General features: G+C 39.7%; 1 protein-coding gene across 2 annotated transcripts in view; it reads right to left on the reverse strand.

The window, feature by feature from the left end:
• frzb (frizzled related protein) overlaps window positions 1-13,296 on the reverse strand; it is a 34,939-nt gene that overhangs the window by 9,242 nt on the left and 12,401 nt on the right. The window contains exons 2-5 of one of the 2 annotated variants that reach the window (XM_047371072.1): window positions 12,345-12,593; window positions 4,537-4,572; window positions 3,408-3,467; window positions 2,183-2,248 (exon numbers count right to left, since the gene is read on the reverse strand). In XM_047371072.1, the coding sequence (XP_047227028.1) occupies window positions 2,183-2,248; window positions 3,408-3,467; window positions 4,537-4,572; window positions 12,345-12,593 (411 nt within the window). The remainder of the gene's footprint in view (window positions 1-2,182; window positions 2,249-3,407; window positions 3,468-4,536; window positions 4,573-12,344; window positions 12,594-13,296) is intronic. The other variant, XM_047371071.1, reaches the window with a different exon arrangement.

A 13,296-nucleotide genomic window follows, 5' to 3' on the forward strand; every position in this document is an offset into this window, starting at 1 on the left:
TTTGGGCAAATGAATTGGCTATTAGGGGGCCTAAACATATTCAAAAACTCACCAAACTTTACCCAAAAATGTCCCCTTAGGGAATGTTTTGTATTTTAATGGAATTGAAAATAGGTGTGGTCAAACGGTTCTACAGCGCCCCCTAAAGTGAGATAGGCCAACTGGTAAGTCCTAGCAAGTTGAAATTTGCTACATAGGTAGATCTCCCCAAATTATAAAAATTTCCAGATATATCATCTGATCTGCAACAACTTCAAGATCATTGATCCTAGTCCGGTCCCCAAACAAGCTCTGATGACATAATTGGTGGGCATGGCCTACTTTTTCCACAGCGCCCCCTAGAAAATATAAAAAAAATAAATAAATCAGCCCCAGGCCATGCTTTGACTGAAGATTGTGAAGTTTGGTACACATATCCAACTTCTCAAGACCTACAAGAAGGTCTCTTAGAACATTGGTCCAAAACCCACAGGAAGTTAGCCATTTTGGATTGAAGTTGCGATTTTGACCCCATTTTTGCCATTTCTAGCCCACGTATCTGAGCGAACTCCTAGAGATTTTGACCTACAGACTTCAAAATTACTCTGGTTGCTCTGAAGGCACTGGGGATCAAAAGCTATCAAAAGCTCTTTGCTACATGAAAGCATATGGGCGTGGCCAAGCCTCAAAATCTGACTTCTCGCCATTAAAGACGAAATTGATATAGCTCCTATAAGGAAAGTCACAGAGACATGAAATCTTCTGAGACTGATCTGCCTCTGGCCCCGAACAATATTCACTAATCAGATGCTGACATCTTTGAAGCCCCGCCCCCTGAGAACAGGAAGTGTCATGTTTTAATTTTAAAGGTCCATATTTGATGTCCTTCACCTAATTAATGTTAAACTGTCCCAAGCGACAGATAACAAGATGGTCTAAGATAGAATCCAGTACTGACTTGTTTGGCTGGAGGGTGTGGCTGTGGCGGCGTGGCGAAGTCTGATGTTACACCATGGCCATACGTTTGGCTCTAAATTACAAACTGAAAAGGGTTGATCTTTGTCAGCCCCCAAACAGCTCTATTGGATTATAATTATAATTTCAATCAATAGTGTCCCTAGGACACTTAAAGTGCTTTATCTCCCTCATACATCACCGGATCCACTTGAAATGTAGTATACATGATCATGGGTCAATGCCGAAGATGTTGCCACAGTCAATAGATGACATCATTTTAGCCCCGCCCACTTATAACCAAGTGAGTGCAGCTTCCATCTGGAAGGTACGATTTCCCCCAAAATTTGAATACTTCTTGCCAGACGAGAACTCCACATGACCGAAGATCATATGACATGTCGTTCACAGTGCCACCTAGTGGCGACGTGTGGAATCGAACGGCAGCCACGTCGGCGTGTAGGCTGTGATGCCAGGCTCCCGCGGTCGTTGCACAGGCCAAGCTGCGCTGAGCTGCGAGGGACTTCAATGCTGCATGCAGCTTTAATTAATGTTTAGAATCTCTTAGGGTGTGCCTCAAGGTGCACTGTTTGGCCCAAATAAGGTTTCCTTTTACTATGTAGGTCCAGCCAAACTGTCATTTTTTTTTTACAAATCCCAGTGGACTCTAAGAAATGTTAAATATACCAAAAGTTTTTTTCATCCTTTATTTAAAAAGACACATGAAATGATTTTTAGGGTCTTTACAGACAGACTTCATTATTTGTGAAAGGTTTTGAGAAGACTTACTGTTGATGATTACTGTAATCACTTTTCACTTTCAGGAATTAATTTGATGCTTAAAACAGTAATATTATACTTCTATTATACTTTAACTTCCTATTTCCTCAATTATTTTTCATATTGCACTACAGAAGTGTCAAGGGAAACGCTTTCTCTTAGCTGAAACACATCAATTTAACACATACTGGGTTGTGCTAAAGTACGCCAAGACAGAATAGATTACTTGATCTCAGCTGTAGACAGTTTTATCAGAAGCATAGCGTCTTTTGAATAAAACAGGTTAGAAAAGGATCACAGCCCAACACGACTTGCTGCATCTGATATGGACTAGACTCCCCTGGTAAAAAATACTAACGGGCATATTTTTTTGATGTCTGATGTATCTAGTATAAGCTTCCCTTGGGAGTAAAATATGAAGAGGTATATCATATATTAAAGAGACAATTTTAAACTTCAAATTGCTTACCGTAGTTGTAGTTGTTATTCACATAGGTTTTCTGTCCCATTTTGACCGTCTTACACTTACAGCGATCTAAAAAACACACAAACAAAGGCATTCTTATTTGTCCTTCATTTTATTAACCATAAAATGCCTGAATTTATATTCAATTAGGCAGAACAATATTTCTTTTGTTTTTGCAATCAATCAGATGCTGCAATAAACATAGATTGCTTGCTTGAATATTGCATCTACAATTTGTGTAAATCTAGGTATGATGCTAATTCGTGACAATAGGCAGTAGGAATAAAATTAATTCTCAAATCTCAGTTTGAAAATTTGTTATTGGTGCTGCTATTGCTTAAGACAGACTTTGGAATTGACTTGCAACATATGTTCTTGATGGATTTCTCTTTGTTTGCAACAGAAAAGCAATGTTAAAAACTGAATGACAACATGTGGTTTTGAAAAACCATTGCTTTTTTATCATTATGGTGATTCAAATGCAGCTAAATACTGAAATACTGCACCCCCTTTTTCTCAAATAGAAAATATTGAATCACTGTATGTAATTATTTAATACATTTTTAATAATCATTAGTTATTCATAATCTAAACTAGGGGTTGATGCATGGTTACTGGTTACTAAAGTAAACTGCTATTAAAAATCTGCTTTGTGTATATTTCTGGGTGTTGAAGGAACAGTTGCACACAAGACACTTCTTCAGACTTCTGTCATTCCATACACTGCCACCTAGTGGCCAACAAGTGTAGATGCCCAAATAAACCTTTTCAAACCAACACAGCCTGCAGAAAACCAGTGTTGTACTATAAAAGGACTGGTAAATAATAAATTGACAAGACACTCGTAGGTGAAAAAATATTTCCAGTGTTGATTAAAAACTAAGGAGTATTATAACTGTTAAAATAGTTGGTTGTATGTTGGGAGAAAATGACAATTAATCCTCTGTCCACTTTTATGGTCTTGCGGGTGTTATGGAAAAATATATTAGCAAAATGTTTATAAAAATAACAAAAATACATGTGGAAAACCACACCCAGTTGTCTGAACCACTTTTTGAAAAATGTACCAACATATCTCTCTTTAATCAGCGACCTGTGGGGAGATATGAAGGTTTTGTTTGACAGATCCAAGCTGTCCACACAGAGAAAAACCTGGCAGATTTTATAGAAGCTTTCTCTCCCCCGTGCCTGGGAGGAAAGAAAGACGAAGAGAGAGTGGCAGCCTCACCTCCAATTGGTCCCCGGCAGTGGAAATTGTTGGGGTCCATTGGGAAGTCAGGACTGGATTCTGTTGTGGAATACAGTTCAGACTAGATATTTTAGTTATACTGGTGAATAATGAATGGATGTATAGTTGAACAACTTCAAACTGGGAAACATTTTTTTGCATGTTTAGACTAAATTTGCTAGAATTAAATTTTGTTAATATATTCTTTTTCCATCCATCCATATATCCATTCTCTGTTTCAGCCCAGCTGGAGCATATCCCAGCAATGATCAGGTAAGAGGAGGGTTAGATCCTAGACAGGTCAGCAGTCTAACACCAGATAAAATGAGACTGACAACCATAGGACAAAATGTACCTAATATGCATGTTATTTGGACAGAACCCCTACATGCAAGTGAAGAACAGCACCAAGATTTGGAACCTTGTAGCTTTGAGGCAACCATCACTCCCAACAAAGAGCCCAGATTCTGCAGTGGTTTAGAAACATTACATTTGGCCGACAAACTTTTTTCAAGACATGGTTGCAGCGGCCTGTTGGATTATCGTTTAATTATCATTTAATGAAATCACTGAAAACCTAAAGCTTGTAACCCCTATACTTTACAGTACTTTGCAAAAATTTTAATACCTCCTGAACTTTTTTACATATTGTCACATTACAACCATAAACCCTGATGAATTTTATTGCAATCTTATGTGATAGACTAACACATTAGTATTTAACTGTGAGGTAAAAGGGTAAGAATACACTTTTTTTCCAAAATGTTTTTCAAATAATAAACAAAATATATGAAAAGTGTGTTGTGCATTTGTAATCAGCACCCCTTTGTGCGGATACCACCAAATAAAATGTAGTGTAACAAATGGCTTTCAGAAGTCACCTTATAGTAATAAGTGACACGGTGGCCTCTGAAGTTTGTTAGAGAACATTTGTGAATGAACAGCATCCTGAAGACCAGGGAACAAAGCAGTAATTAGGTGGTCTCCTTACAACCCTACACCCACTGTATGCTGCTAGTTATCCACCTGTTTATCTATATTTATTTTATTATATTTTATTCTTCCTGTTGGGAGGTTCTACATAAAAAAAACAATTACTTCTGTATTTTGTTTAATTGTAAAGCCTCACCTGGGTTACACCTTGAGGGGTCCTGGAAGCTAGGGTCTGCAGAGACAGAGAGAAAATATTCACTCTTTCACAAATAAACAGTTTTCTTAACTAGTGCAAGAAAGGTGCAATGTGTGTCCAGGTACTGCACAGAGTAAACAAAACAATGTGTTGCTGGAGCCCCATAATCCAACGTTTGGTGCAAGTTGCTGTATTTTGGAAGTAAAGTTTGAGATTGATTTGACTAAATGACACTTAGATAGATGAAAATCTGTCAAATGTGAGATCACCAAAATGCTCGCCAAGTGATTGAGGCTCCAGATTCTGGATGTGACTCATTGGCTTTAAGATCCACTTTCCAAAAAAGCACACATTTTAATCAAACACAGATTGTAAAATCCCAAATGATTCCAAACATTGTGTTTCCGCAGCGTTTCATCACAGCTGTTGATCACATCAACGCTGCTTTCGTTGAACCCAGATGAGCTCCATTGGGTGTATTCATGCCAACAAATAGGATGTTCTGCGCTTGCTTTGAACTTGGGGAGATTCATTTTTGAACAAGAACATCCATAGAAAAACTAGAACAATCCACCCTGGCTGAACCCCGGTAAATCAACATATCTTGGCGAAAATAAATTCCCAAGGTCCTGCTGCGTCTAGTGAGCCGGGGCACCTCAGAGATACGTGGGCGAATTGTTATGGAGGCCATGGAGATTGGGGTGAGTTTCTTTTTTTTTTTCTTCTGTAGGACTACCAGCTCCTGGGCCTGTTTGGAGAGGCCAAGGACAGTGAGGGTTTTATTGAGTGTAAAATGAGTGGGCCGCTTATATCAAGGAGCTCTCTGAGAAAGTCAGTGGGAGTGAAATTGGAGGGGAAATGACTCATGCCAACTTGTTTTGAGGGAACTAAAACAGAATGCAGAAGAAGGAATAAGACGAAAAACACCGACAGGTCTCAGCTACTCTGAGAAGACAGACCATATTTGTAGGAAAGAGAGACAAGCTGGCTTATTAAGAATTACCCTACAAGGTTAATATCACCAAATACCTAGAAAGATCCGTAAACATGTGGCATTTACAGGCAACAGCATCTACTTGAAAAGGTAAAACTTTTAGAACTTGCTTATTTGCTTCCCTCAGTTTTCAGACGTATTCATACCTCTGAACCACATTTTGACAACCACAAACTACAATGTATTTTACACATTTTTAATGTGAAAAACCAACATATAGTAGAGCATAACAGTGGCATAAGAGGTAAAATGATACAAAGCTATTAAAACTTTGTATAAAGAAAATAAAAAGTGAATAGTGTGGCAAGCATCTGTATTTAGCCCCTCTTAGTCAATTCTTTGTATTTTTTTATTTTTCACACTTTATTGTTTAAACTTTCATCTTCAAAACAGTGTAATATATATATATATATATATATATATATATATACAGGGGTTGGACAATGAAACTGAAACACCTGGTTTTAGACCACAATAATTTATTAGTATGGTGTAGGGCCTCCTTTTGTGGCCAATACAGCGTCAATTCGTCTTGGGAATGACATATACAAGTCCTGCACAGTGGTCAGATGGATTTTAAGCCATTCTTCTTGTAGGATAGTGGCCAGGTCACTACTTGGTACTGGTGGAGGAAAACGTTTCCTGACTCGCTCCTCCAAAACACCCCAAAGTGGCTCAATAATATTTAGATCTGGTGACTGTGCAGGCCATGGGAGATGTTCAACTTCACTTTCATGTTCATCAAACCAATCTTTCACCAGTCTTGCTGTGTGTATTGGTGCATTGTCATCCTGATACATGGCACCGCCTTCAGGATACAATGTTTGAACCATTGGATGCACATGGTCCTCAAGAATGGTTCGGTAGTCCTTGGCAGTGACACGCCCATCTAGCACAAGTATAGGGGCAAGGGAATGCCATGATATGGCAGCCCAAACCATCACTGATCCACCCCCATGCTTCACTCTGGGCATGCAACAGTCTGGGTGGTACGCTTCTTTGGGGCTTCTCCACACCGTAACTCTCCCGGATGTGGGGAAAACAGTAAAGGTGAACTCATCAGAGAACAATACATGTTTCACATTGTCCACAGCCCAAGATTTGCGCTCCTTGCACCATTGAAACCGACGTTTGGCATTGGCATGAGTGACCAATGTTTGGCTATAGCAGCCCGGCCGTGTATATTGACCCTGTGAAGATCCCGACGGACAGTTCTGGTGGAAACAGGAGAGTTGAGGTGCACATTTAATTCTGCCGTGATTTGGACAGCCGTGGTTTTATGTTTTTTGGATACAATTCGGGTTAGCACCTGAACATCCCTTTCAGACAGTTTCCTCTTGCGTCCACAGTTAATCCTGTTGGATGTGGTTCGTCCTTCTTGGTGGTATGCTGACATTACCCTGGATACCGTGGCTCTTGATACATCACAAAGACTTGCTGTCTTGGTCACAGATGCGCCAGCAAGACGTGCACCAACAATTTGACCTCTTTTGAACTCTGGTATGTCACCCATTATGTTGTGTGCATTTCAATATTTTGAGTAAAACTGTGCTCTTACCCTGCTAATTGAACCTTCACACTCTGCTCTTACTGGTGCAATGTGCAATCAATGAAGACTGGCTACCAGGCTGGTCCAATTTAGCCATGAAACCTCCCACACTAAAATGACATATATACACATATATATATATATATATATATATAGTCAGTCAGTCATTTTCTACCGCTTATTCCATAGTGGGTCGCGGGGGAGCTGGTGCCTATCTCCAGCAGTCAATGGGCGAGAGGCGGGGTACACCCTGGACATGTCGCCAGTCCATCGCAGGGCAACACACAAACAACCATGCACAGACTCATTCATACACCTAAGGGCAATTTAGAGAGACCCATTAACCTAACAGGCATGTCTTTGGACTGTGGGAGGAAGCCGGAGTACCCGGTGAGAACCCACGCATGCACGGGGAGAACATGCAAACTCCATGTTTAAATCATGGAGTTATATATATATATATATATATATATATATATATATATATATATATATATATATATATATATATATATATATATATATGTATATGTATGTATATATATACATATACATGTATATATATATATACATACATACATATACATGTATATATATATATACATGTATATATATATATATATATATACATATATGAATGTATGAATGCGTGTGTGCATGGTTGTTTGTGTGTTGCCCTGCGATGGACTGGCGACCTGTCCAGGGTGTACCCCGCCTCTCGCCCATAGACTGCTGGAGATAGGCACCAGCTCCCCCGCGACCCACTATGGAATAAGCGGTAGAAAATGACTGACTGACTATATATATATATGTATATATATATATATATATGTATATCTATATATATATATATATATATAGATATTACTTTTTTTCAACAAAGTTATAACACAATATTATGATGTATCTTAAACACACTAAGCACCACACTGACCACTCTACAAGTACAAACCTACACACATCTGTACATTATGTAACAGAAAGCCAACTGGTAAAGGGAGACCAAATACAATGATATTGTTGAAGTTTATCCAATAGTCCATGAGACACTTTCTCATAAGATTCCAATTTACCCATTGTCGACAACCACTCCTCATAAGAAGGGGTGTGTTTTTGCCGCCAGTGTCTCAAAAGAATCCGTTTAGTTGTGGTAAGAGCCAAAATAATCCATCTCCTTTCATGAGAGGAAAACTGAGAGTCCGGGAGTCCTGTGGTTGAGCCGAGCACAGACAGTTTGGGTGAAATGTGAAATCTCCTATCCAGAATACATCTTCAAATGCTCTAAAAAAGTCCACCGGAGTCCTAATTAGTGGCATACTCTTAATAGCACGAGAGATTTCCTCTAGCTTTATTGGAGCCTCCAAAAACTCACGATCATCAACTGAAATTTGTGGCAAATTAAGATGAGATTTTGTGAAAAATGTTTCAAGTTTTTGTTCATCTAAATCACCTTGTGAAGAATAAAGGTTATTGTAGAAAGCTTGAAATCTATCATTTATCTGCGTAGATAAGGGTAAAATGGTGTCCTCAGATTTTTGTATGACTGAAATATGATTCCTTCTGTTTAAGTGTTTGAGACGATATGCTAAAAGCCAGCCTGACTTCTCACCCATTTCCCAATATGTCTGATTTAAGGGAAATAGAGTGTATTCTGCCTTTTTATTATACAGTGTGTTTAACTTATATTTAACTGTGATAACTTTATTTTTAATACAGACCTATCCTTAGTGTGAGAATGCAAGGTCTCTAAATTTATTAGCCCAGTCTCCAGCCTAGTGATATTTACATTGGCTGCCTTCTTCTTAAAAGTTGCAAATAATATAATCCTCCCTCTCAAATATGCTTTCGTGGCATCCCACCAAATAGCGAATGTAGTGTCTTCTGGATTATTTGACTGCTTAAAAAACAAAATTGAATTTCATCCATAATCATTTTAATAAATGTTGTGTCCCGAAACAAGGACACATTCAAGCGCCATCTACGGCTTTTAGAGGTCTGTGAGATGTTTTTCCAAGAAAAGAAAAATTGGTGAATGATCCAAGATTACGATGTTACCAGTACTTGAGTCAACAGAATTATTCAATAATGCTTCTGATACAAGAAAGTGGTTAATTCTAGTCTAAACATTATGAGGAGAGGTGAAAAAGGAATATTCTCTGCTGTGCGGGTCTAAGTCAGAAGGCAACCGCCTTATGGCAACTGCAGACTTGCTCTCTTTCTCACCTAGGAAGTGATCTATCGAGATCTCGGTACAGTATTTACTTGAAGTCCCCACCCACTATTATTTATGTCCTGTCCAAAACCGAGAGAAGCTGTGATAAATTATGAAAAAACAAATCAGGTCCATCTGCATTGGGAGCATAAACATTGCACAAAATCACTGGTGTATCTAGTATCTGTCCATGAACCAATATCTATCTACCCTCTTGGTCCACTATTACTTTTGTCTCAATGAAGTTCACTGCCTTATGAACTAAAATAGACACCCCTCTGCTTTTACCTGTTCCAGGGCTAGAGAAAACCTTCCCCACCGTGGAGCATTAAGTTTTAGGGATTCTAACTTGCACATATGTGTTTCTTGAATAAAAGCTATGTCAACTTTGGACGACTTTAAATAGGTTAAAACCTTCTTTTTCTTAATAACATTATTCAGTACCTTAACATTCCAGCTGGCTATTTTCAGATCCATGATGATAGTCATAACGTGATGTTGATATTATACTTGGTGCATAATAATCATATACATACAGGCCCTTCTCAAAATATTAGCATATTGTTCATTATTTTCCATAATGTCATGATGAAAATTTAACATTCATATATTTTAGATTCATTGCACACTAACTGAAATATTTCAGGTCTTTTATTGTCTTAATACGGATGATTTTGGCATACAGCACATGAAAACCCAAAATTTGCCCCTCCATGACACCACCCCACACCACCCACCGCCCCGGGGTTTTCCTTCTCTGCGGTCCCATGGCAGCCTGTGCCCCAATTTTATTGTACAACTTAGACACTCTCACTTGTAACATTTTCATGACATTCACATGTAGGGCCTTGGGGGTGGGCGCACTCAATGACATCAAGAGGGAGGATATTCTAGTAGCCTAACCTCTGGTGTCTGTGCTCACCTATAAGGGTTTAATTGCATGTAGACATTGAGGGGTCAGAGTGGGGGGGGGGCAGAACCTCTCCCCCACCGTTCTTTTTTAAATGCACACTACAACAACACGCATCAACACCACATTTGAGCTGGCGGAGGCAGGCTTGGGGTCTTTTCACACCCCCGTTCACCATTTCCCATCTGTGGTCGGAGGCCGGGAGAGGGAGTGGGACCTCTAGTCGGGTCTGAGCAGGGTTTGGGGGTCGGGTCTTGGGGATTGTCTGGTGCTGGGGCTGGCGTTTCGGCTCTCTCTCTCGGGATCGCTTGGGTTCCCTTGGATCTCGGCCCCTGGATTTGGGCCCTGGTCTGCCGGCTGGGGGGGTGCTGGGCTTCGGTAGGGGGGACTTAGCCGGCATTGATTGGGATGTGGCCCCGCTTCGGTGGAGGGGATGGCCGGCTGGACTGCTTGGTGGGCTGTGGTGCGCCATGCGGGGGTACGGGTGGACAGCGGGCTGGGGCGCCCCCGGGGTTTGGGGGTGGGGTGGTGCCTGGTAACTGGTGCTGCTGTGGCCTTCTTCCACTGCTTCCTTCTGTGGTTCTGGCCCATGGTCGGGCGCCAGGCTGTGGCTGGCGGTCGGGTAGGTGGGGCGGCGGAGCACGTCTTGTGACTGTACCTTCTTTACCTGTTGATTTGGGATTGATTCACAAGAGCCAGTCAGCTCTTCACTTAACACAAGCTAAAGCACTTTATACTAAGACGACGGCGTTTGCTACGATTGTAGCTATTTCAGGTGTTCAGTCTACGGAGCATCTTTTCAAGCTGCCATCTGTGTCAAGAGCCCACGTGACCCCCCCCTATAATTAACTCTTTATGGAAATGTTTGGAATATGTCTCTACCAACTTTGTGCATATAAAGAGATTTAAATATTGCCCATTCTTTGAAAAAAAAAAAAAAAAAAGCTCAAGCTCAGTCAGATTGGACGGAGAGTGTCTGAGCATACATTTTTCAGCATTGCTTTCAGATTTGTATTTTGACTTAGGCTTGGGCTTTGACTGGGCCATCCCAACACGCGAATAAGCTTTGATCTAAACCATTACATTTTAGGTCTGGGTGTATGTTTACGATTGTTGTCCTGCTGGAATGTGAACCTCCACCCTGGTCTAAAAAAGTTGAATCTGATGTTTAATGTGTCCCTTACATAGCTTTCTTTCAACAATATCTGTATTTTTCTACTCTTACATTAGGACCAGGTTAGTGGAGTGCACATCTAATGCCAACAGATTCTCCCACATGAGCTGTGGATCACTGAAGTCCCTCCAGAGTTGCCATGGGCCTCTTTGCCATTACTCTCCTTTCCTGGTTTGCCAGTTTCAGTGTCTTGGTACATGTGCAATTATGCAATATATTTATTCATATTCTTACCCTGACCTGTCTCAGGGTTCCTTGGTCTCCATAATTCTGTTTGTTCAACGTTCTCTAAAAACCTCTGAGGTCTTCACATAACAGCTACATTAGGCCAGGGCTTCCTTGATCTCTTTCTTAATCTCAATAGGACTTACCTGGTTAAACTGAATGTATGGTAAGATGAAACTATATACACAGGTGGACTTATTTATTGTTTATTATTTTGGTCAAATCTGAAGGCAGTTTGATTAGATTTTATTTGGTGGTATCAGAGTAAATGGAGCTAAACACAAATACACACACTTTTCAGATTTGTTTTTTTTTTTTAAACAATGTGTGCTTTTCCTTCTACTTCACAATTACGCACCACTTTATGTTGGTCTATCACATAAAATACCATAGAGAGACACTAAAGTTTGTCATTGTAATGTGACCAAATGTGAAAAAGTTCATGGAGGGAATAGTTTTGCAAGGCAATGTGAATTTTCCCTATAGTGAGTCACAGCACAGCTTAACAGAGCTGTGCACATCCTGAAGCAGCAGTAAGTTCCAATGTTAGCATGGTTTGCACTGAACTCCAGTAAGGCTAACTTCACAAATGCATATTATCCTTACACTAAAAAAAGATGTGAGGGCATTCTTAATAAAATGCAGTTCTCTTTTGTTAAATCAAACCTTGAGAATTTGAGGATGTCCTCTAACCATCAGCCATTTTATAATGACTTTAATAATGCAATGAAGTGAAGAACATACCTGGTCCTTCAGTCTTGACGATGGCCTCAGGTGAGATGCAGACTCCTCGGTCGTACAGTGGCAGCTCGCTGCAGGCCAGACTGTCGGGCCAGCTGTGGTTGTATCGCTTCATCACTGGCTCACAGCCAGACTTTGCTCGCTCACACACCCCCTTGCAGGGCTTGATGGGCTCATGCTGGAAGTCGATGGTGCAGATGGGGGCATACATGGCGCACAGGAAGAAGAGTAAATCCGGACTGCATCCAGTACCTGAAAAGACAGGAAGCCAAAGATTTTTCTTTTAATCAACCATTAAATTACTTTTTCACCTGGGCATGGTTGGTTTGGATAGATTTTGTTTTTCTTTGAAACAGTGGGGAAAATAAGTAGTTAATACAACGCTGTTTTGCAAGTTTTCCACTTACAAAGAATGGAGAGATTTGTAATTTTCACTGGGAGAGGCAGAAAAAAACCCCAGCAAATCAAATTGTATAATATTTAAATAATTAATTAGGATTTTATTGCATAAAATTATGGAGGGCTAGGAGAGTCACTGAAAAATAAATAGATCCTTTTCAAATTTAACATTTAAATGATACAATTAGAATTTCAATTTGAAAAGAGTTTTGTAATTGCTCATTTTAAATTGAATTGCTAAAGAGGAATTGTAAATCGTATTTATTAATCCATTATTAAAACCTGCAATTTGAAAATATATTTTCAAATCCTATTTCTAAATGGAGATTTAAATAACACAATTCAAAAATCTGATTAGAAATACCTTTCCTTATCAAACATTTAAAAAGGCAATTCCTTTTACCATTTCCGTTTTCTTTTTCACCTTACATTTTCAAACTCTTTTTGCAATTGCAATTTCTTTTTACTTTACCCTCTCCATAAGGTGAAAAAGAAAAAAGTTATTACGATTGCACTCATCCTTCTTCTTCCTCCAAACATGGTGGAGTTGAGACCA

Source organism: Girardinichthys multiradiatus, chromosome 7 (genome assembly GCF_021462225.1).
Source record: "Girardinichthys multiradiatus isolate DD_20200921_A chromosome 7, DD_fGirMul_XY1, whole genome shotgun sequence".
NCBI classification, from domain to species: domain Eukaryota; kingdom Metazoa; phylum Chordata; class Actinopteri; order Cyprinodontiformes; family Goodeidae; genus Girardinichthys; species Girardinichthys multiradiatus.